The 24,178-nt window shown below is 48.8% G+C and overlaps 1 protein-coding gene across 1 annotated transcript in view; it reads right to left on the bottom strand.

The window, feature by feature from the left end:
* Esyt3 (extended synaptotagmin 3) overlaps positions 1–24,178 on the bottom strand; it is a 44,964-nt gene that overhangs the window by 16,237 nt on the left and 4,549 nt on the right. Inside the window, exons 2-7 of the mRNA XM_032910183.1 lie at positions 8,597–8,638; positions 5,878–6,012; positions 3,012–3,088; positions 1,656–1,722; positions 1,031–1,120; positions 88–143 (exon numbers count right to left, since the gene is read on the bottom strand). Coding sequence (XP_032766074.1) covers positions 88–143; positions 1,031–1,120; positions 1,656–1,722; positions 3,012–3,088; positions 5,878–6,012; positions 8,597–8,638 — 467 coding nt within the window. The remainder of the gene's footprint in view (positions 1–87; positions 144–1,030; positions 1,121–1,655; positions 1,723–3,011; positions 3,089–5,877; positions 6,013–8,596; positions 8,639–24,178) is intronic.

The raw sequence follows: 24,178 nt of genomic DNA on the forward strand, positions 1-24,178 counted from the left end.
CCTTATGCAGTGTGGTAGGGGGCAGGAGGGTAGAGCCTCTTCATCTCACAGCACTGTTAGGAGAGCCCCCACACCCCAGGCACTTACTTGATACCTGGCATGTCCAGCAGGTTGGTCAAGCCTGTCCAGTTAATCTGCAGGTGCTGCAGGGCAGAGGGAAGCTATTAGGCTCAAGGAGCTATGAGCCCAGGGTTCATACTTTCACAAACTCTTCATGCCCCAAGAAAGGAGAACCCTACCTGCTGGGGTCCACCTCAGCAGGAGTGAAGTAGAAAGGATGTCTCGCAGCCTGCCAAACCTGTTCCTGGGATATGGAGGAGTGTCCCAGCTAACTATAATTGTCAACTTGACACAACTTAGAGCCACCTGAGAAGCCTCAATTGAGGGATTGCTCAGCTCACACTAGCCCATGGGTATGTCTGTAGGGGCGTGTCTTGATTGTTCATTGCTATAGAAGGACCTGCCCACTGTGGGCAGCACTATTCCCTGGGCAGGAGGTGGTCTTGGACTGCATAAGAAAGCCAGGTAAGCATGAGGCTAAGCAGGTCTCCTCCATGGTCTCTGCTTTACGTATCTGCTTGAATCCCAGCTTCCCTCAGTGAGGGGCTGTGTGCTGAAGGAAACCCATTCCTCCCCTGATCATTGCCTCTGATCAGTGTTCAAACACAGCAGCAGAAAGAAACTGGAGCAAGGCTGCAGGCCGTAGTTTAGGCTGCTGTTTCATGCCAGGACCACTACAGAAGGGGGCTGTGCCACACAGCCAAGTTGGTCTGGACTCCAGAGCCCAGGTTTGTCTCAGCTCCACCTTCTGAGACATTGTGATCGGTCGTCTTTCAGCTCAGTCTTCTCAGCATGGGCAGAACTGAACCAAACTCTGCAATGTTGCCTTAAGGACTAAATAGGTTTGGGACATAGGTATCTAGCCTATGGGCTACGGTAATGTCCGCTTTCAGGCTAAATGCCAATATATGAGTCCCAATGCCTTGTCATGGGGAGTATTATCAGGCCTGTTCTTAGGCTTTGAGCTCACCGGCTTTTGAAGGAAGAACACAGTCACAGCTCCTATGAAAGGCTTGTCCACCAGCAGGGGCTCCAGAATGACACGCAGGGTACCCTGCAACTGGTAGGCACAGAGGGTTGTGAGGACCAAACCTCCTTTCTTCTCATACCTTCCTCTCAGCTCACGAAGCCTCGTTAACACTCATGCCAATGCCACTATCAAGGCTACCTGCCTGGGCCACCTGCTGTCACCGAAGGGCCCATACTTTATGTATACAGCTATGACCCTGCTGCTGGCCACCAAGGGCCATGAACTAATAAATACACTGTGTAGGCAGCTGGGGTGGCTGGGACACCGAAGTTACTTCCAAATCTGGACACGGATTCTGGTGAATCCACTTCCATATCCCAGACCACCCGGATCTCAGCTATAGCTTTCTGTCACTTCCCTAGGCATCCAAAGCCCTTGGAGACCCGACACACAGTTGGTTCCAGAGCCCAAGGACCAGTAAGGTTAGTGAAGCCCAGGACCACTTGCTGCTCCCATGATGTCACTGACCCACATCTGGTACCATCGTGTCCTTCCCAGCCGGTTCCAGGAGCTGCTTCCACCAAGCCCACCGTGGGGGCCGGGGCAGTCGAGCATCCTCACTCACCTGGACACCGTTCACACCTGCACGAATCTTCTGCAGCTCCACGCTGATCTCACAGTCCCCGATATAACTGAAACAGGAAGAGGGAAGGAAGGAAGAGGAAAGCAGGTAGGAAACTTGCCCAGTGGTCCACAGCCTCAGCCCCTGTCGCTGGCCATCAAGTCCCAGTTGTGACGCAGCACGTCAGACTCCTGCACCTAATGGCATAGGCATACCCCCACTTCTGTCGATGACAGCAGTGTTCTGTGGTACCACCTAGCCCCAGGGCACTCATGGCGGACTTCTGGTAAACACACGGTCTCTCTATTGCTTCTGGGCTCCTGACCAAGGGGACACAGGTAGTGCCCCTGGGTTCATCCTAGCTGTTGCTGGAGATAGAGGTAGGTGATAAAGTCTTGGAGACAGGGTCAACTGGTGGCCCCTGTTGGTGATGGACCCTGAGGAGCCCCGGATGGGTGCCTTTGAGGGTAAAGGTCAAGAGACTGCCTAAGGAAACTAAGGTGGGGAGGAAGATGACTAGACACAGAGACTGGGCACAGGAGTCTGTTGTCACAGACCACAGAAATGCTTGGTGAGAAGGGACATGCAGAAGGGACCACAGGGGTGCCAAGCACCTACTGGGAGGCTGAATTACTCATATGAGAATCTCATGGAGGAGCATCTGGGACCAGGGGCATTTTATGACCTGCCACCATCCCAACACAGTGGAGACCAGCTCCTAAGAGGATGGCCCCAGACTCAACTTCTGTGTCTGGCCAAGGCCAAGGAACATGAAACTCTGGGAAGGAATGACAGCCTGCAGGGGCTAGTTCTGTCCTCTCAGCACACCTCCAGAGGGACTTACTCCTCGAATCTCTCTTCCTGGCCCAAGCCCATCATAAGCCATGTCCAGCCCAGTACACAGCCCACTGAACAGCCACCACTCAGATGATCCTCAAGTTTTCCTGATAGGTCAGAGGCCATCCCTTCATCTCTGTGCTTAAAGTTCCCTGGCCTCTGCACAAGTGTCTTCTTCCCTTGCCACACCTGTTCCCTTTGGCCACCTCCTCAGCCCTGTGGCTTCTCTGACCCTTCAGGTAGCCCAGCTATGGCTGCAAGAAAGCTCTGCTGTGCTGCAGAGAGCCGCTGGGGGAAGTCAGGCTGAGGCTAAAGAGTGAGCCAGGGTTGGCCATTTGGGGACAGTCATCTGTCCATCCACTTTTCTATACCCAACCTTTTACAAAGACTTGGGTGCCAGCCTGGCGGTGGCTGTGGTCCTAGGAAGGCTTTCATACCCCAAATCTGTGTGCACACAATCCACCCTGTCTCCAATCTGCTGGCTAGAGCTACCCTGCCTGTCCCCCAGACACCAGGGCTCACCAGATCTGCAGGTCCAGGGTCACTTTCCTCCGGTTGTATTTGTCTGTGTGCGCCTTGACTCCATTCACCTTGGGACACTGGAAAAGATGACAGAAGGCTATGGGTCCCCTTCTTGCTTTCCCTTCCTGTCATTTTACCAGTATCTACTCTGTGAGGTCTTGGCCTGGAGAAGAATCCAAGGGACAGTAGGGTCCTAGATTGGCCTCATACGCCCACAGCCCAGCCTCAGACAACAGTGGAATGGGAGGAGTCAAATAAAGAAGTATGTACTCACTGATAACTGGACATTAGCCATAAAGTACAGAGTACCCATGACACACACCCTACTAAGACCCAAGCAGTTAAACAAGAAGGAAGGCCCATGTAAGGATGCTTCAATCCCACTTAGATTGGGGAACAAAATAGTCATGGGAGGCAGAGGGAAGGACTTGGATGGGAGAGGGGAGGGGAGGGGAAAAGGAAGCGGGGGGCAGAACCGGATATGGAAGACAGGAGAATGGTGCAGGAGGCCAGGAGAATGAATGGAAATCTGCAACTTCTGGGGGTGGGAGGGTGGGCAGAATCTCAAGGCAGACCCCTGAGACCAGGGATTGGGAGGCTCTCAGGAGCCAATGTGAGTGACCTTAGCCAAGATGCCTAACAGTGGGGATCTGGGACCCAAAGAAGCCACCTCCTATAACCAGGCAGGAACCCCAGTGGAGGGGTAAGGACTCAAACCCACCCGCAAAACTTTGGACACCAATGTGTCCTGTCTACAGGAAATGCAGGGACAAAGACGGAGCAGAGACTGAGGGAATGGCCAAGCAATAACCAGCCCAACTTGAGAGCCAACCCAGGGGCAAGCACCAATCCCTGACACTACTAATGATGCCGTTATGCTTAGAGACTGCCTAGGTGGGATCCAGTCCCCCCGTTCTCATTTCCCCTTCTGCTCACAGTTCTCTCAGGTTCTCCGGTTAAGACTAATCAGTAAAAACTAACCTTCATTTGTACCTGAATTAGTGATGTGCATGCCAAAGTGCTGAAAGTTCACTGATCGACTTAGCTTTTCAGAGAAAGATGAATATAAGGACGGATGTGTGGAGATATTCAGATCAAACACAGCAAGGGGTTAACATCTGTACAATTTAGATGTCAAGTCTGTGAAGCCCGTTGATTAATCCATTAAAAATTTAAATGTTTGGAAAATTCGATAATAAATTATTGGGGGGAAAATCCAATCAGTCACACAAGGAAGGATTCCATTACATTTCTATCCACCCCACAGAAAGTGTTCTTCTAAAATATATTATTAGTGCTGGAGAGCTGGCTCCGTGGTTGAGAATGCTTGCTGCTCTTCCCAGAGCCTTACACAGAGGCTGCCCTTTTCTTCTTCCCGACCCCTTTCCTGGGAGTCTCTGTCACACATGTGGTGCACATAAACTCACTCAGGCACATATGCATATATAAAATCTAAAAATGTATTAACTTCTGAATGGGTTCTCAGAGTACAGAGCATAAATATAGAAAAAAATGTATTAGAGGGTTATGTCCAGGAGTTCACTATGAACAAGATGTTTATTCTACATCTGTGATTAGTTTTCTTACATTTGTTTAATATTCATTTGGTATTTTCAGTTTTAGATTTTTTTGTGGTACCTGAAATTGAACCCAAGACCTTCCACATGCTAAGCAACTTTTAATTTAATTTAATTTAATTTGTTTTGATTTCCCAGAATGGTAAAAGCTGCAAAGGGCATGCACAGCCTGGCTCTACCCAGGCCGCCTCACTGGAGGTGTGGGCTGGGGGAGGGGTGCTTTGCTCCCCCCTGTGCCTGCTGGGAGCAGAGAATTGCTGGGCACCTATGATGTTCAGCTATCCCAATACCTCACCTTCAGGGACTCAGTTAGGGCACATACTCTATGCTAGGCAGGATAGTCCTGGTTCAGGCTAGATCATGGCTTCCACATACAAGACACTGCTCACACGGCTTCAGAGGCCACTTGAGGTCAGACCTGTTGTCTATGCCCCACTGCCGCCCTTAGAAGCGGTCCTTTCCTTTTGTATAAGACAACTGGAGCTTAGAGAAGGTAGGTCACTGACCCAAGCTAACTCAAGCATGGGGAATGCTAGAGATACTGGCAGATATGAAAGAGAGGGTAGGACAAATACATAGGGGCATCTTGGGAGAACTCCACACTCGTCAGTAGAAGGAGGGGAAGTGGAGGTTAAGGAACAGAGAGGAGAAAGGCAAGGCCAGGAACAGAAGGCCTTCAAAGGGCAGGATGGGGAGTCTGGCCAGTCACTTGCAGGGCTAGAACATCTGGTCAACCTCCTCAGTTTCAGTGCCAGAGGAGTGGCCTGATGCTGCAGGCTCTTCTCTAAGCTCACCAGTCTGCAGTCCTCATGGCTCTGCCTGCTGAGTTCTACAAAAGCAACCGAGAGGTCACTTCTTTCAGGGTGCCTGCTGTCTCCACAGAACAGGCATGATCTCTGAAGACCCTGACCTTCTTGGTGGACCTGTCATAAACCACTAGACAGAGGTGATCATAGCGGGCACTGAGGTTAGCAGTTACAACCTGTCCATCTTTGTATGCAGCTGGCTCCCTTCATGCATGAAGAAGGGAGTTTCTAGAAAGAGAGGAGCCATTCCCCTCAGCTTCTTTCCGCTCTCTGGTCCTGGTTTCCATGGCACCTAGGAAGTTGGGTAGGACTGTGTACTGAGGCTGACATGCAGGGAAACACAGGCAGGGGCTATGGCTCTCTCGGGCCCAGAGGGATCCTCATAACCAAGTGGCTGACCTGGGCTGGGAGACCTAGGAAGAGAGGACAGAGAAACCTGACTGCACCTCAAGTCCAGGCTGACCTCGCTGAGGCAGTACCAACCTTCTGCCCAAAGTAGAGCTTGGTGAAAGTGAAGGTCCTGAGGTGGATGCTCTTCTCCCGGATCTTGGGCTCCAGTTTCTCCCGGATCTTGTTCTCCATGATCATGCTTAGATAGGGCCAGATCTGGGTGATGATCTGCAGGACGGGAAAGAAGCCCTTGGAGGTCAGACCTGTGCCGAAGACTGCAGATCCTCTGCAGCCTGGCTCCATGGATGGAGTCCACAGCTCGTATGTTGCCTGCCCACGAGCCTCCCACCCACCCCTCAATCCATCCTGCAAATACCCAAGGTCAGCAGCAGGTCCCACTGCCGTGCTGAGGTCCAGGTGCATTTTGCAGGGTACCATGGGAACACACTTCCATTTAATTCAGCAATACAAAGCCATTAGATCTGAGCTAAACCACATCCTCCCTCTGTATTGCGGCTGATAACACAGAATAACAGATGCTGAGGGTTTAAGAAAAAACAGTGACAGAAGAGGTGACGAATTGTTTCCTGTGGGTATAATGTCTAGCAGCCACCAAAGGCAGACTTCGGCCCATTGCTGCACCAGGATGAGTCACAGGGCAGGTCTGAGAGCCATGTTTGGGACCAAGTTCCTTCTGATACCAAGACAGAATGCACCCACACTCTAGTCTTATGCAAATATCAAGTGTACTTATATAAACCCAGTTGGTCTAGCCTACCACACACCCAACTGGTTGGTACAGTCTAAGGCTCCTAGACTATGAAGCCGCCCATCAAGTTACTGAGGTGAATGAATACTACAGGTTCACTATGACCTGTAGTCCCAGCAGGAAGTGTTTGTAAACAGAACCAAGCCTAGAAAAGACATGGCTGAAATACTAGGCAGGAAATGTTCAGCTCCATTATAACCAATGGGGGGACCACTATGGTATTTTGGATCATTGTTGACAAAAAATGATGTCGTGCAGACATGGCTGTGCAACGATCAAAATTTCCCAAAATGATATCGCCACAATGTTTTTATTGTTTTACATCATGTGTGTGTACATGTGCATGTGTGTGTGCTTGCACCACAGCCCTCATGTGGAGGTCAGACCACCTGTAAGAGAGTCTGCTCTCCCTACCATGTGCATTATGGGGATGGCCAAGCATCCTTACCAGCTGGGCTACTGTTCTAGCAAGGCACAATGTTTTTAACTGACCTATTTTTTGTTTCCTTTTTTTTTTAACCAGTAACGGCCACTTTCTATTGTAGCAGGTATGAAGTGAAGACATTGGGTAGCAGGGGCAAGTGACAGTAGGAGTAGGGGCTTTGGGCTTCAATATAAAGGTGCCCCTCCCCCTGCTGTGCCCCTTTCCATGATCAAAACAGAGCCCAAAGGTATGGAACCCAGGGCCTAAGCACCCACTTTCTCTGAGGCCTCTCCCACGCCATCTTCCTGTGTTCTCCAGCTCTTTCAGCAACCCCTCACAGGCGGTTCACAGCCATAGCTGCCTCCAGGACAGCATAGCACTCAGTGTCAATGCAGGCTCTGCAGGGACCGGGACCTGGCTGCCATGCACAGGAGGGGCTCTGCAGAGTGCACCCTAGAAGCCTGGTACCCAGCTATTCACCACGGAACCCAGGTCACCCCTAAGACGGCGAGCCATTTCCTCTAAATTCTTCCTGGAGCTGGGAGCAGTTTCTGATGCACTTGGCAATGTCATTTCCAGGAAGGTGAGGATGTCGGCCTTAGCTCAGCAACCATAAGGGGTGCTCGCTAGTGCCTGACCAGGTGAGTACTGCTGTGGACCAAGTCTCCTCCCAGGGCTAAGGAGAGTCTGAGGGTCAGGAGCCTGCAGGGGAGCCCTCACAGATCACACCAGGGGTTTGGGACTCAGGCTTCTCATCTGGACAGTCAGGATACGTGATACTCATGGGTCAGAAGGCAGGACATGGAGCAGTTAGTGAGCACAAGGGGAGTTCCCTTAGGTGACCTTTCTCCAGTAACCCATGCTCACCATGGGACTGATGATCATAATCATGCCCATTTCACAGATAAGGAAACCGGCTCAGAGATGTTAGGCAGACTATGCAAGGTTGTACAGCAACGGTTTTGTAGCTGGGCTAGGAGCCACATGGAATCCAGATGCTGTGTCTAATTAGCATAGTCCTTTACTTAATGATCTCAAGGGGAGGGAAATAAGGGTTGTACTTTTCTCTATAAATTTTCTCTATATTTTTAACTTTTCTCCTCAGTCTGGCTATTAATTTGAAACTGATTTAAAGGGGGAAAAGGAAGGAGGTGAGGAAAACTTCTGTGAATGAACTAATGGCGGACACCTGTCACTCAAGCTCGGTCTGTCAGTCAAGCTCTGCATAGAAAAGTCTGTCAGTCAAGCTCTGCATAGAAGGGCCTGTCACTCAAGCTCAGCCTGTCACTCAAATTTAACCTGTCACTCAAGCTCAGCCTGTCACTCAAGCTCTGCATAGAGGGCCTGTCACTCAAGCTCTACTTGCAGCGACCTGTCACTCAAGCTGAGCAGTGCAAGGGCCTCTCTGTCCATCCCTCACAGGAGAAGTACTGCCTGAGGTTTGGGTCTGCATAGTGATCGCATTAGGGACTCCAATGGAGAGTAAATGATGGGCTGCAGTGGGGATGCCAAGGCCTACAATGAATCCAGCAGCCCTGCCCACCCATAGCCCTGCCCACCCATAGCCCTGCCCACCCATAGCCCTGCCCACCCATGGCCCTGCCCACCCATGGCCTTACCTTATTAGCCCACTCCACACGCTCCACATCTGGGAAATGTATCTAGAAAAGAGAAACCCCAAAAGGAATTTAGGCCCCTAGCAAGAGGTCTTCTAGCAAGCTGTGTCCTACTGTCTGGAAGGTAGGTGGCTCAGTGAATTCCTACCCCTTGCCTGTGTCTGGGCTCCTGCCTCTGCAGAGGTCACAAGGGTGCCTTTAGCGTCCACCACACACCTGCCTCTTTAGAAGCCACAAGGGTATTCTCAACGCCCACCTCACACCCACCTCTGCAGAGGTCACAGGATGCCCTCAGCGTCCACCTCACACCCACCTCTGCAGAGGTCACAGGATGCCCTCAGCGTCCACCTCACACCCACCTCTGCAGAGGTCTCAGGATGCCCTCAGCGTCCACCTCACACCCACCTCTGCAGAGGTCTCAGGATGCCCTCAGCGTCCACCTCACACCCGACCCTGCTGACTCTGAACCAGTTTGCTCTCTTAGCTCTGCTCTGATTTCATAGAAGAGCCTTCTAGGCCTGAGGCAGACTCCTGGGAGTTTCTCTCTCCCCTTGGTCTCCAGTCCAGCTACGCTGAGGCTAGAGACTGCTCCTTGCTCACCCACCAGACACCCCCAACTTCTCTGGGTCAAGAAGCAAGTTTGCGCCTCACAAATTTTATTTATTCATTTCAAGAAGGCAACCGACATATTCTATGCAAACGACAACACCACCACCTCAGCAAATTCGAAACTTAGCTCAACAAAAAGAAATTCAGCCTTTTATCAGGAAATGTCACCACTCCTTGACAGCCATCTTTAAGAGGGTGCCATTTTCAATAGCCACTAGAGGGTGGTGTGTGGCTGTCATAAACTATCCTCTCTCCTCCCTTTACTCTCAGAGGAGTCCCACCCATGCCTGTTTCCAGCAAAGAAGGCCCACAGGCCTTGTCGCATAGCCACTTAACTCCCTCTAGCTCCCAACCACTCTTCCTGCTCCTCGTGGGGTCCCAGGATGCAAGTTCACCTCCACATGACTTGTCTCAATCCTATGATATTTAGTCTAATCAAAACCACCCACCAAGGTCCTGCATAAGCCCATTTCCAGGGTGTCAAACAGTCACCCTCACTCAGCCCTCCCTGTTTTCTGGGATTAGTTTGTCACTATTTGTCCCACATTTCACTTTTGGGTCCCCCCAAGTAGCGAACAGACATCCATCTTGGCTGTCTGATGGTTCTCCGCTATAGAACACAATATACTTTATTGACAGGGTCTATTGGTCTCATGCCCTCTCCCTACCAGCCTGGAAATGCTTGGCTCCCTGCTGCAACCTGCCCCTATCATAAGGTGTCCTAATAAGCACTTGTGGGGTGAAGGAACGTGGATGAATGCTGAATGGATACATGCAGGCATGAAGGTAAGAGTGCTCAGGGCCATAAAGGGGGCCGTATGCAGAGAACAAACCACCTGAGCACTGGGCAGGACGAGACAGGACAAGGGGACCTTCAGCCCAGCCCTTACTGGCACGATTGCATTTTTTGCTGGACCGTTCACTCTCCATCCCAAGCCACTGCAATTCCTGCTCTGGCACACGGAGGGCGTGGTCCCTTCCACATTCCCTACCCAGGTGGTTCTACATCCTTGGGAGCTGAGCTGTTCTGTGTCTGGATCCTGGAGGCTGATCCAGCTTGGCAGGTCTAATAGTGGCCACCCATGGGAGCTGGTCAAGTGTAGATTCCTAAACCGCCCGGCACCGCCTGAATCAGAGTGCACTGGGGTGGGGCCCTCTGACTTATTTTTAACAAGCTCCTGCAGTAATTCTGGAGCTCAGTCGGGGCTGGCAAGGAACAGCCCACGCTGTGTGTTCTGGGGACCCACACCCGAGAGTGTGGGAGCAACAGAGTGATGACTCGCATTCCTCAAGTTGCCCTGGTCTCTCTCGGCTTACCAAACCTGCCTTGGGGGCTCTTTACCAAGAGGTCACTCACAGATGGTTCAAAGCCCCGGGACAGCAGTCCCATCTAAGAATACGAGACCCCTAGAACATCCGGTTTGGAGCATACTCCTGGTGCCTCCCTCAGCCAGGATCTCAGAACCTATCCTCACCCTGGTGAGCCCGCACGCAGGAGCCAATTCTCCGCAGTGTCAGTAGAAGCCTGACCCTGGCAGGCTCTGGTGTGGAAAGGCCTTCAGCCTCTTTCCCGTGACAACTGGTCTTTTTGTATCTTTCTGAGGAAACCTCTCGCCATACCCAATTCTCAAGGCTATCCTAAGTTTTTGTTTGTGGCTCGTGTATTTAGAACTCACTCTCCCTGGAATCTTTTTTAATAGGGTAAGATAAGGATATAATTTTATGTCTCTGTCCCACTTTACCTAAGGCAGTCTTAACCACCATACAACAAAGCCGGGCACACACACCCTTCCTGTGTGATCTGGAGTGTGGCGCTCGCTAGTCAACTTCAACCCCATTGGTTTATTTGCCTCCTTACACTTTCAGTTACCATCTTTTCAAAATGACCCCAGGGCAGAGAGATCCTCGCTTTCTGTTTTTCAAACATATTTAGATAATGGCAGCATTGCACTGCTATGATAAAACGACCCAGACAATCAGATCATAAGGAAAGAAAGGTTTGCGTCAGCTCCCGGAGTCCCAGTATCCGTCGGAGAACACCCAAAACATACTAACTTCCTTCTACTGTGCCCACTTTCCGGGCTCAATCACCTTCCAACCCCACCCCACTGGAGACCGAGCCTTTGCCACAGGGTTTTGAGGGGATTCCAAATCAAGCCTCGGCAGAAAATGTTTGTTCTCCCATAGGAACACTGGTCAGATAACTTTTTTCCTTTTTGCAGTTTTTAAAACAGGATTTTGCAGTTATTTAAAAAAAAAAAAACCAGTATTTTATGGTCTGAGAAAGTTTCTGAAAATGAATAGCTCTAACTGTTCCTTGGTTTTCCTAGGTTACTTACTGGGTTTTAGTCCTGTGTTTATTTCTTCTAGGCAGGGACCAGTGAAGCTCAGAAGTTGCTACATAGCTGAGGCTGGCTTTCAATTCCTGGGCCTCCCACCTCTGCCCTCCCAGGCAGCCACACAGATACACACCACCACAGGGCACTTTCGCTCCTTCCCTCTCCAGTAACAATCTTTATCTTTCTCTCTTGTCGTCCTTGCCTCTGCACATTTCCTGTTCTTTGCCTTCTCAGCCAGAGCCTGCGTTTGATAAGCAGCAATGGAAAAAAAAAAAAAAAAAGAATATCGAGCCATCTCCCCCTGGGTTTTGGCCTTCAAGGGAAGCTCCTTTTACAGCGGCTCTCGGGTCAGCACATGTCACCGTAGGAGAAAGCTCTCCCCATCACCTGTGTGCTTTCCTTACACAAGGGCATTTGGGATCTCCAACACCTTCCTTCATCTACTGAGATAATCACGACCTTTTGTAGTCATCCCAGGGACGCTGTCAGCTTAAGTGACAGTGTGCTTTAAACAGAGCCAGCTCGTTCAACAAGAGGGACCCAAGGGCGATACTGGAAACCTAGCCAACACCCTGGGACTGTGAAGTCTCTAGGAGGAGAACCTGTAACTGCAACTTAGCTTGAACAGCATAACTATATTCTAAATATTTGTCCTTAGACCCACAGAAAAGTGTAGTCCTCACTCTTCATCAACAAAGTGTCTCCCTACACAGATGGAGACCATTGCAGGAAAGTACAAGCAGTCAAAATGCAGAGCTGTGAAGCCCAGTCACAATGGATACAGCTACCAAAAAACCCCTGCACCTAAGGCTCAGGGGCCATTGCAGAAGAGAGGGACAGACAGTAACAGCCAGAGGATCAGAGCCCTCCTCCCTTCCTCCCTCCCTCCCTCCCTCCCTCTCCCCCCCATGTGTGTGTGTGTGTGTGTGTGTGTGTGTGTGTGTGTGTGTGTGTGTGTGCGCACGCGCACATATAGAAGCCAAGGTCAACATCTGATGTTTTCCTGCTCCCTGCATGGGATTATGTCGTCTAGGAAGGTCAAAAGCTATAAAGCCATAAAGTCTCACCGACATGACTACCTAAACAAGAGTTGAACAAGAACACCTCATGCTAAACTGAATAGAGGAAAGCCTGTCACCTCTCAACTATACACAAGAACTACAGGCAACTAAGGAATTCTGGGAGCTGGAGAGACAGTGCTTCCCCGGGAAGAGTACACCCATTGGTTATCCAGCCAAGTGAGCATCCCTGAAAACACACACATACAAGAAACATTATACAGACCAAGCGGGCTGTATTTAGGAACATATATGTATAAATAATATATACACATGTAACACTAAATAAGGAAAAAGAGGCCATGAATTTGAAAGAAAAGATTTTGGAGGTGCCTGGGAGGGTTTAGAGGAGGAGGAGGAAGGAAATGGGGCAAGCAATGGTAATTTTATAATCTCAAAAGCTATAATTTTTTAAAAGGGGAAATAATTAAAATAAAAAATTAAGAAAAAAGGGGGGAAAGGGTCATCTAACTCCTGGAATAAACTCCACTTGATATAAGGGTTTGCTTGGGCCTTATATTCCTGGGATTCAAAGTGGCACCTCTCTGTCTGCCTGTCTGTCTCTGTCTCTGTCTCTGTCTCTGTGTCTCTCTGTGTGTCTCTGTCTCTCTCTGTCTCTCTGTGTATGTGTGCATGCTTCTTTCTGCCTCTGCCTCCGACCCTGTGTGTGTGTGTGTGCATGTGTATGTACATGCATGCAGAAGCCAGAGGTCAACACCTGGCATTTTCCTCAAACATGCTCCATCTTAAATTTCAAGACAGAGTCTCTCATTGAACCTGCAGCTCACCATTTCAGCTGGATTGTGGGTTCTGTTCCCAGAACCCACACAGTGGCTCATAACCATCCCTAAACTCCAGTTCCAGGGGATTGATGCCCTCTTCTAACCTCCCTGGGGACCAGCACACACATGGTGAACATATATACATGTTGACAAAACACTAAATAAAACAAGTAAACCTAATAAGAAATAACTGCATAGATTTAGGTTTCTATAGCTCCCTACTACAGTTTAATAATATTATTTCTTTATGGTGTGAACCAAGATGGGACCTATCAAAAATCTTCTGTTGGCTGGCACATGATTAACTTCTGTGACTATTCCAAGGGTGACTTGTTAATCATGTCTTGCTAAGAACGTTCTGCCTTGTGTTTATTTTTTGCTTGATCAGCTGTTATCAGAGAGGGATAGACAAGATTTCCAAGGGATAGACGAGATTTCCAAGCCCATCCAGCTCCCAACTTCGACCTCAGGTTTGGATTGTGAAATCCATTTGCCCATGATGACATCTAATTAGCACCCTGTGTGAGCATGCATCACCCTGTGTGGCCTTCAGACCTGTGTCAAACTCCATGTTGTCAAACATGACAGCTGCTGTTTACATCTTCTCCTTGACAAGTTGCTTGGTTATATTTTTTTCTATAACCATTTTCGGCATTTTTTAAAAGGTTTGGAATCATGTATGTGTGCATGCATATGGAATTTGTGTACATGAGTGCAGGGTCTGAGGCAACCAGAAGAGAGCTGTGGTTACAGGTCCATGTTGTGGGCACCCAACACGGACGCTGGGAGCTGAGCTCAGGGCCTCTGCATAAACAGTAACTTCTCTTAACCGTGGGACCCTCTTCTCCTGCACTCAACAGTTTTGTTTTCTTAAGTTTTCCTTTTATTTGCTTATGAAAAAATTGAGTTTGGAACCAGCTGGTGATGGCGGTGGGTAAAGACATCTGCTGCTAAGACCTGATGATCTGAACTCAATCCCTAAAACTCTTTCATGGTAGAAGGAGAGAACCGACTCTCACAAGTTACCTTCTGCCTCTACACATTTACATCACACACACACACACACACACATACACACACACACACACACACACACAGAGAGAGAGAGAGAGAGAGAGAGAGAGAGAGAGAACCAAAAATTAAGAACATGAAGCAGGAAGATAGTTTAGAGTCTTTAAAAACTCTAGGTTTGATTATGATATTTTAAGACTGTCCTTGTTTCTCTCCCTGCTTCTTCCCCACCCCTCCTTCCCTTGTGCCCCCTCCTCCCATGCTCTCTCACCCCCGAGAACCTCCTTTCCACTCTCATGCCACGTGTAGCTTTTATGCCTCTCCCGTTTCTTAGCCCTCTTGCTCCCCTCTCATGGTCTCCTGTCTAGTTCCACAGTCTACAGCCGTTCTCACAAACCTGCATTTGCACTAACACAAACACTAAGCGTTAGGATCCGCTCACTGGAGAACGGGTGACTTTTGTCTTTCTGAGACTTGGTCACCTTACTTAATACCTTCCAGCCCCACCCATCTTCCTGAAATTTTAATCATTCGATATTTCTTAATAGCAAAGTCAAATCTCATTGTGTATATACAACAGTGTTTCATTATCCATCCGTCATAGGCTAGACATCCAGGCTGGGTCCATTCCTTTGCTCCTGGGAATAATGCAGCAACTCTGTCTATGTGCAACTCTGTCTATGGTAGCACACAGATCGTTTGGGTACCCGAGGAGTGGTATAGCTGGGTCAGATAGTCACTCTAGTCCTAATTTTTGGAGGAGGCTCCCCACTGATTTCCCTAGTGGTTACACAAGTGTGCACTCCCGACAGCAGTAGATAATAGGCCCTGTGTCCTACATGCTGGCCAGCATTTACTATTTGTTTTCATGATCATAGCCATTCTGACTGGGGTAAGGTGGAATCTCAAAATGGTTTTGATTTGCATTTCCCAATGACTAAGGGTGTTGAACACATTCACTGGCCTGTTGTGTTTCTTCCCTTGGGAGCGGTTTGTTCATTTCATTAGCCTGAGTACTAACCAGCAGTTTTGTGTTTTTGATGAATTTTTGCAGTTCTTTACATATGATAGGTTGTCAATCCTATCTGGGGACAGATTTCACCCATTCTGTGGGCTGTTTCCCCTGCTGATACTTTCTCTTGCTACGCAGAAACATTTTAACTTCCTGTGGTTACATTTGTTGATTCTTGTACTGTTGGAGTCTCATTCAGCAAGTTTTTCCCTAGACCAACAACTTCCACTGTATTCCTTTTGCTTTCCTCTAACAGTTTCGGAGTTTGGGGTTTTTATCTTTGGTTGACTTTTGAGCATAGTGAGAGATGCAGGTCTAAGGTCATTCTTCTCTAGGTGGCTGTACAGCTTCCCTGCACATTTGTTGAACATACTGTCCTTTCCCTTTTGTTAGATCTATTTATTTTACATGTAAGTTGCCTCTGTGTGTGTGTGTGTGCACACACGCATGTGTGTGTACATGTGTGTGTGCATGTGTGTGTGTACATGTGTATGTGCATGTGTGTGTGCATGTGTGTGCGTGTGTGTGTGTGTGTGTGTGTGTGTACATGGTGTACATGCTTGTACACGCTTGGTGTGGTACTTTCAGTGGATGGCTCTCTGGTCTTTCCTAAGTAGAATTCTTTGACCAGAAGACAGACTCATCTCTCTTGCCAGGAACCCATTAGACTAAAGATGGGGCTGAGCTCGAAGCCTGGGTCAGCAGGACTGACCTGGAATGGTGGGGAAGATCAGGGTTCCTGAGATAGGGGAGATTTTGAACCCAGCTGTGACCAGCCATCCTACGCCAGCTCTCCTGGGCAGCTGACGGCAAATTGCCCAGAGCTGATGGAGGCAGGCTAGCCAGGAAGTGGAGCACTACCAGCCTGAGTGCTTGGGTCGCCATGGAAACAGAAAGCAGAGAGCTACAGCCCAAGCTTAAGAGCCATTGAGCATACCCTTGACATGTTTAGAGGCAGCAGAACCTAACAGGAAAACATCCTTACCCAGGGCCTTTTCACAGCAAGAGTTTGATTGGCATCTCCCCTGAGCTTGCTGGAGCACCAGGACAGTCTGAAGAGAGAGTCTCACAGTGTTACTGTGTGTGTGTGTGTGTGTGTGTGTGTGTGTGTGTGTGTACTCATGAATCTATGAAACCATAGAGAAATGATAACATGTATTGTCTTTCTGTTATGGTCATGTAAAACCCCCAAGTTAAGTTTCTGAGGAACAGAGAGAGGGCAGCAAAGGAAGGAAAGCAGTGGCTCAACATGGGACAGAGTCCCTCAGCCACAGAGTTTCTGTTCCCGTGCTCCATGAAGAGGAGTCTCTGGGATCATTCTGGAAGTGGTTCTCTGACATTTATAGGAAATCAATCCAGGAAACTTCCTGGGGTGTTTCTTAAGCCGGGGGCTTTCTGTTAGGCCCTCAGGGGTTCTGATTCCAGAAGGCTGGCCACGACACCTTGACCAAGCTCTAGGGATGGCTCTGATCTTGGTGGTGGGTGGGGAAGAAAAGAGGTAGTGCTTTCCTGATTGGGGTTGGTTGGGGGAGTCTTCTCAGACCCAGAGGAGACAGTTCCTCTGCTGCCTCCATGGCTCCAAAGTCACTGGCTAGATGTCAGCTCTCCTGGGTGACACTGCTGTCACTAAGTGCTTGCCCTCTGGGCCTTAGCTCTTCCTTTACAAGGGCCCTTCTAGGAAGAGCTGGAAGGCAAACTCTGGTTATCAATGCTGTGACTTTGCCCGAGCAAACCTGCCTCTGCAACAGAAGGTGTAGCCAAGGCTTAGAGCGGTGGGTTCTGGCCTGACCTTCGGCCTCAGGTTCCTTACACGTGAGGTTGTTCATTTCTACTCTGCCCACATACATGATCCAGGGATACAGGAAGTGAGCCTATTTCTGAGTGCATTAGGACTCTGGCCTGCTTCATTCCCAAAGAAACTTGTATACTATCCGAAACAATGCACCACAGGCAAGACTGTGTCTTTACAAACATGCCAGCCCCATGGCCCAACGACCTGGATCATTCCTGGGTACATGTGGAAGCCAGAAAGCCAAAGGAAAACTTGGGGGAGTCGGTTCTCTCCTACAGATGAGTCTGGGAATCAAATCCATGTCGTCAAGCTTGGCAGCATCTACCTGACCATAGGCTGATAATTTTACCCATGACATTTTGACTAGAGGTAATGAGAGTTTGAGCAGGGAAACCTAAGCAAGCTCAGGTTCAAGTCAGATCCCCAAGCAGACAGAGCCCGCCTTAGACACTGCATCCATCTTTAGGTGGAGATGTCTGAAACCTGCTTAATACAGTCTTTGGGGACAGTGATTCCAAAGCAGTGAGGAAATAGAGCCCAGAGTGACTATAAGGTCCCATCTTGAAAGGTCTGGTTGGAGGGTCTGAGTCTATGGAGGCCACTGGACCCTCTCAGGAGGAGGCAGGATGCTGGATGAGGCATCACTTAAAGGGTCTTCCTGTCTTTGGTGGATTCTGCTTCCTCCCTCTCATAGGGTTGATAACTCCTCCTATGAAATAGTATAGATAAGTCACACACACACACACACACACACACACACACACACACACACACACACACACACACACACACGCACGCACGCGCGCCCGCACTCACATGCAAATGCTTGCTGTCTCAAACTGATCTTGCTACCCCCACCTCATGGTCAGATGAGATGAGACCCACACATTTTGGGTACTATGCAGAGACGTCCTACAAAGGGTAGCCACTGGTCCTCATGTTACCCAGATTGGGACTGGAGACCACACAACAGGGGCTGACCCTGCAGTTTTTGTAGGACAGCAGTCCCTTGCTTTCACTCACTTTTCTCAGGAGGAAGCACAGCCCCCACTTTTCCCCTCTTTTATCAGGAGGCAAATATTTAGTCATGAAAACTCCCATTTTTACTTTTTGATTTGAGACAGATCTCATTAAATAATCTGACTGGACTCAAACTTGCTGTCCTTCCCCCTCGCCTCTTGAGTCTGGAGATTAACATCGCAAGACACACCTGGCTGACAACTACTTTTAAATTGACCCCTTTCTGCTTTAAATTACCCTGCTAAACGTGCTCACAGGAAAATAATTGCTCTGCCAACCTGTCTGGCTCTATCCTGTAATCCACAGGCTCTTAATAATACACCCAGCCGGCAAACTGGTCTAAACCAGCTGGAACTGAGCAGAAAGATCAGCTGGAACTCCAATAGTGGCCATCAATGACCCCATTGACACCCAGCAACCTGATAAGGATAAGGACTCAGAACTAACTGTCCATAAAGTAGGCTTTCTCGGATGTGATGTGCACATGTTACATGTGTGTGTGTGTGTGTGTGTGTGTGTGCACAGGTGTATGTGCATGTGTGTGGGGACCAGAGATCAACACTGGGCGCCTTCCCCACCATTTAAAACTTTTTTAGTTTTTAGTATTTAATTTATGCATGCCCACATGCGTGCCTGCGTGTGTGTGTGTGTGTGTGTGTGTGTGTGTGTGTGTGCATGCGCGTGTGCTCACATGCACGCACACATGCCTGGATGCCTATATGTACAAAGTGTGCATGCAGGCAGCAATGGAGGTCAGAAAAGGCATCGAGTCCCTTGGAACTAGAGTTGCATATGATGGTGAGCTGCCATGTGTGACCCCAAATTGGGGTCTTCTGCAAGAGCAATAAGCACTCTTAACCACTGAGCTATCTCTCCAGCCCCTACCTTCTTTTCTGAGGCAAGTTCTCTCACTCAACCTGGGCTCACCATTTGACTAGCATGGCTACCCAGTGAGCTTCAAAGGTCTACCTGCTCCTACCCCACCGGAGTAACAGACATACATGTGACCACACCCAAGTTTTTATGTGGCTGCTGTGGGTCCGAGTTCAAGTTCTTGTGCTTGTATACCAAGCACTTTACCCACTGAGCCATCTCCCCCAGCCCCAGAGTAGGTATCCCAGGAGAGCTCAGTGACAGTGTAAGCTGACAGAAAGGTCAATGATCTAGACAGGATTGACCATACCTAGAGATTAAAAAAAGTATCTTCTTGCTCATCAGACTAATAAAGGCCTAAAAATAATAATCACTGAGGCTGGTGAGTGGACAATAACGTGGTACAGATGTCTCTTTAAATGTTTGTAAGCGGGGTTGGGGATTTGGCTCAGTGGTAGAGCGCTTGCCTAGCAAGCGCAAGGCCCTGGGTTCGGTCCCCAGCTCCGAAAAAAAGAAAAAAAAATGTTTGTAAGCTTTAAAGTGGAGCTAGTGTCATTCTACATGTTTACCTTTCTGCCTGTAGTTAGTAAAACTCTCAACCCTCATCAGAGAAACATCTTGCAGTGGAGAGCAGTTAATGCAGAGACTCAAAACTGTCCAAGAGTCAGTAGACCGCTAACCTTAAGTGGGTCAATCATGTCCCCAAGGTCAGGAAACATCACAGAAGGGGCAAAAAGATCACAGGAGTCTGCAACTGGGGAGAACTGCAGCAAAACAGTGCCTTTGGGACCTGACTGAACCATGGCACTGGTGAATACAGAGCCCCTGTGGTTGCCTGAACAAGACCTGTGCAAGATCGAGCCAGTCAAGGCGTCTGCATGGACGGGGAAGTGGTCACAAATCCCACCTCGAGCTGAGGAGCCACAGGTAAGTGACGGCTGCTGGAGTAGGCAGTTAGTTCTCTTCAGGGATACGGCCATGCTCTACCAGTGTATGGTGCCACCACCATACAGGCGGCGCTAACTAGATTCCTTGGCACTCATATCTTTTTGTGTCAGATTGCAAGTGAGATCCATAGCAGTCAAATATATAGACTAGGTACCCATGGGGTGCCTATGGGATGATCATGGGGCATCTGTAACACAACCTCACACTCAAGGTTCAGGGAACACTGTAAAAGGCCAGAAAGAGCTGAGGGACAAGGACTGCTTCATGACAGTTTCTTCTCGACAGGACAGGGATGTTGTTCCCATGCCTCTCAGCCTGCACGAGACCCACAAAGACTAAACCAATCGACAAGCAAACACGGATGCAGGAAAAGTTCACAAGGCCCAGACCCTAGACGGAGAGCTAGAGGCAGTCAGTGGCTGCCAAGGAAGGGAGAGTTTTTCTTGTTGTTTTAAGAACGATATCCCAATCCTAAGGTGTTAGCCCTATATACACGCAAATAAGGGAAACATTAACTGACGTCACAGAATGTGTGTTATAACAAAAATAAATATAGACAAAGAGGTTATGAATTCAAGAGGAGGTGTGGGGTGGAGGGAGACATGGGGGGAGTAAAAGGAGAAGAAAAGGGATGGAAAAGTGCAAAATATGGTGTGACGATACATAAAAGTCTTCAAATTACAGAAAAGAAACCATTAAGTTGGGAGGGGTGCATGTCTGGGAAGCTGGTCTGGGAGGAGTTAAAGTGCAAGGTAGATAGGAGAAAAGATATTGTTCACATGTATGAAATTGTCAAAAAAATAAAAATATGTATTAAAAAGATCACAAGCTTTGACAGGAGACCACACTAGGGAACTGAGAAAAACTACTAAGATCTACAGAGCACTTACAGTGTCGTTAGCTCAGAGGGCTTCTATTATTTTATTTGTTAGGTTTTTAAATGTTATATGTGAGTGTATTACATGCAGGTATGTCGGCACATCATGTGTGTGTGTCTGGTGTCTTCGAGCTGAAGCCCCCGACACTGGACTTACAGACAGCCGTGAGCTGATATGTGGGTGCTGGGAATTGAACCCAGGTCTTGTGGAAGAGCAGCCAGTGCTCTTAACCGCTGAGCCATCCCTCCAGCCCAGCAGGTTTTTAACTGAGGGCTGCTGTGTGCTGAGCTCCCCGAGCCAGGAGCAGAGAGAGCAGCAAGGAAGCAGCAGCCTGGCCTGGGAGAGCATTCAGGCTGGAGGAAAGTCAGACGCACGGTGCAAGGTACGAATCAGTGCGGGACCATAAGTAAGTGCGCTCTGAGGGAGCCTGAGGCCCAAGGAGCTGGCCTGAGGGCAAGATGTAGGAGTCTCAGACTGGTAGATGAGAGGGAGAAAGTCCAGGCAGACCCAGAACCTAGGCTGGCCATATGGGGGACATTTGAAAAGACACGGTCAGTAATAAAGAAACGGTCAAGTAACTGACAGTATATTCACATCATAGAAAGCAGCGCTGTTACCAGCGTTCTCAAAGGACGTTTGCAATAGGCTAAGACAATACAAACAATGATGATACCAGAGAGGTGGCTTCACAGTTAAGAGTGCTGGCTGCTCTTACAGAGAACCCACGCGGTGCCTCACAACTACTGTCACTGAGTTCCAGGGGATCTGTCACACTCTCCTGGTCTCCAAGGGCATCGTCGGGTATGCACACGACACCATGCACACAGGCAGGCAAACGTTCATGCCCATAAAGTGGAAGTGGATCCTCTTTTAAATGAATATTAAAAGGGAAAGGTTTCAAATTCATTTAGCTTTTAACTTTCATATGCGGTCTGTGCACAGAAGTGTACTCAAGTAGAACCATGTATGGAGGACCTGTGTGTTTTCTAACTCTGCCTTTTGTGCCTTCCAAGTCTGTCTTCTGTGCCTTCTGCACAAGGGGGAATCCATTTACGTTCATAAGGCAGATCTTGAACTAGTTTATGACCATATATTAAAAAGAGAGCACAAACAATAATGAATGGAATACTTTAAAAGGTATTCGACGTCCTTAGCCACTGGGAAAGGCAGATTAAAGCTACTTCGATCAAGATGCTGCTTTCTGCCACTCGGAGGACTATCATCAAGAAAACAAGTGACAAATGCTGGCCCAGGAAGATGTGGGGAAAGAGAAGGCCTTATTCACTGCTGTCGGGGAGTAAACTTGTGCAGCTCCCTAGGTAAACCAGTAGGGAGGTTTCCTAGGAAAAACTAAAAACTACCACGTGAGGTACCTCTCCTTGGCCTCCACCACGAGGACTCCAAGCTGGCAGGCCGGAGAAACCCATGCGCGCCTGTTTATTGCTGTTCACAACAGCTGGGAAATGGAATTAGGAAGAAGAACAGAGAGGGAAAGTGGTCCAAGTCTGTATGCACAGCCATAAAGAAAGAGAAAAGCAAGGCATTTGCAGGGAAATAGTGGAGAGCCTGTGTTAAGTGAAATAAGCCACAATGAGACAACTACCACAGCTGCCTCCACATGTGTGAGCCAGATTTAAAATCACACACACACACACACACACACACACACACACACACACACGTATTATGTACATGTATGCACTTGCATATGTGGTCATGAAACCAGAAAGGGGATCGTGGAGGGTGGGATATTAAGAGAGTTGAGGTGGGGAGAGGGAAAGAGGGGGTAATAGAATACACATGACATGAAGAGAGGGGAACCAGGGGAGGCAGGGGAACCAATGAGAGGGGAGTAGGACATCACAGGGGGTGGGGGAGAGCAGAGGGGAAAGAGAAACAATGAGAATAAGGTATAGTGACATATATAAAAAGGCTGCATTGGATTCTAACCTTGACACTTTGAAAAAAATATTAAAATTTTGAAGGGGAATTTTTTTTAACTAAAAATAAGCGTGTACAAAGGGACAGGTGGCGGATTATGGGAGTTCCTATGTGTCAAGAATACATGACACATAGGTATAGGGTAGGAGTGGCCCTGTCATGTTGCAGAGTGTGAGAGACCTGGGCCCTGTGTTCCTGTGAGACTAGAGAGAGTCAAACCTCATACGGTCAGTTGGAACACAGGGTGTATCAAAAAATGTTGCTTTGTCCCTATAACAGGTCTCACTGGGGCGCAGGATGGGACAACCAGACACATCTTTAATCCTGCCTCAGTATTTACTTATCAAGGAGGAGGAAGAAAAAGGAAGTCTTGCTTCTAGAACCCGTGAGCAGCTCTGTATTGAAACGCTATGTTCCCAGAGATTAGGAACCCCTGGGGCTCGCTAGGAGAAGGAAGATGCTGGAGTTCAGACATGAAGCATCCCTGCAGAGGCTTGGTCTCCAGCCTGGCTGCTTACAGAGGCGGGGCTCTGAGGAAATGACTGGATCGCCAGGGTCTGACTTGATGAACCGATTAGTCCCTGGCAGAGTCATAGCTCAACGACATGGCTGGGATATGATGGAAACATGAGGAAGTGGATGAAGGCATGCGTGGAAGGGTATGTATTGTCCCACCCCTTCCTCTCCATGTGCGTAGCCTATGTCCCACTCACACTCACGCTGCCAAGAATGGACTCCCTAACCTTTAGCCTGAATTTTGAGGATCTGGCCAACTTTGGCCAGAAATCGCTGAGTTAGTGAGTCAAATCAATCAATGCTTCCTCTAGAAACTATTTCTCTAAGGTATTTGACGTAGAGTTACGACTATCACAGGATCCCCAACCCCTGTCCACTAACCAATACAGCTACTTGTCATCCCCATGTTGTGACCCTCACAATTCTTCATGAGGAGGCTCATACCTTCCTAGGTCACCAGGGACATTCCCGCAGAAGTGCCACCTCTTCTTGCTTCTGAGGTGCTCAACAAGAAAAGGAAGCTAGCCATTGGCTTCCATTCCTTTCTGTCCAGTGGGAAGGGGGCTGCGACATAGGAGGGCAGGGGTGGTTCCCACCCACAGCACTAATCTGCATCCTCCATGTGACCTCCTGGTCTTTGCTTGCAGGAGAGGTTGCCCCAGACACTCCTGTCTAAGCCTGAGTCAGAACTTCTAAATGAAGCCACAGGTGATCCCGGGTGAATTTGAATTTTGTGAGATATTGTTCTAGACTCTGCATCACTTCCAAACCTGTGGAAGGTTTTGGGTCGAGTCTCCCATCCTTAG

The sequence above is a fragment of the Rattus rattus genome, chromosome 8 (genome assembly GCF_011064425.1).
Source record: "Rattus rattus isolate New Zealand chromosome 8, Rrattus_CSIRO_v1, whole genome shotgun sequence".
Taxonomy (NCBI): Eukaryota; Metazoa; Chordata; class Mammalia; order Rodentia; family Muridae; genus Rattus; species Rattus rattus.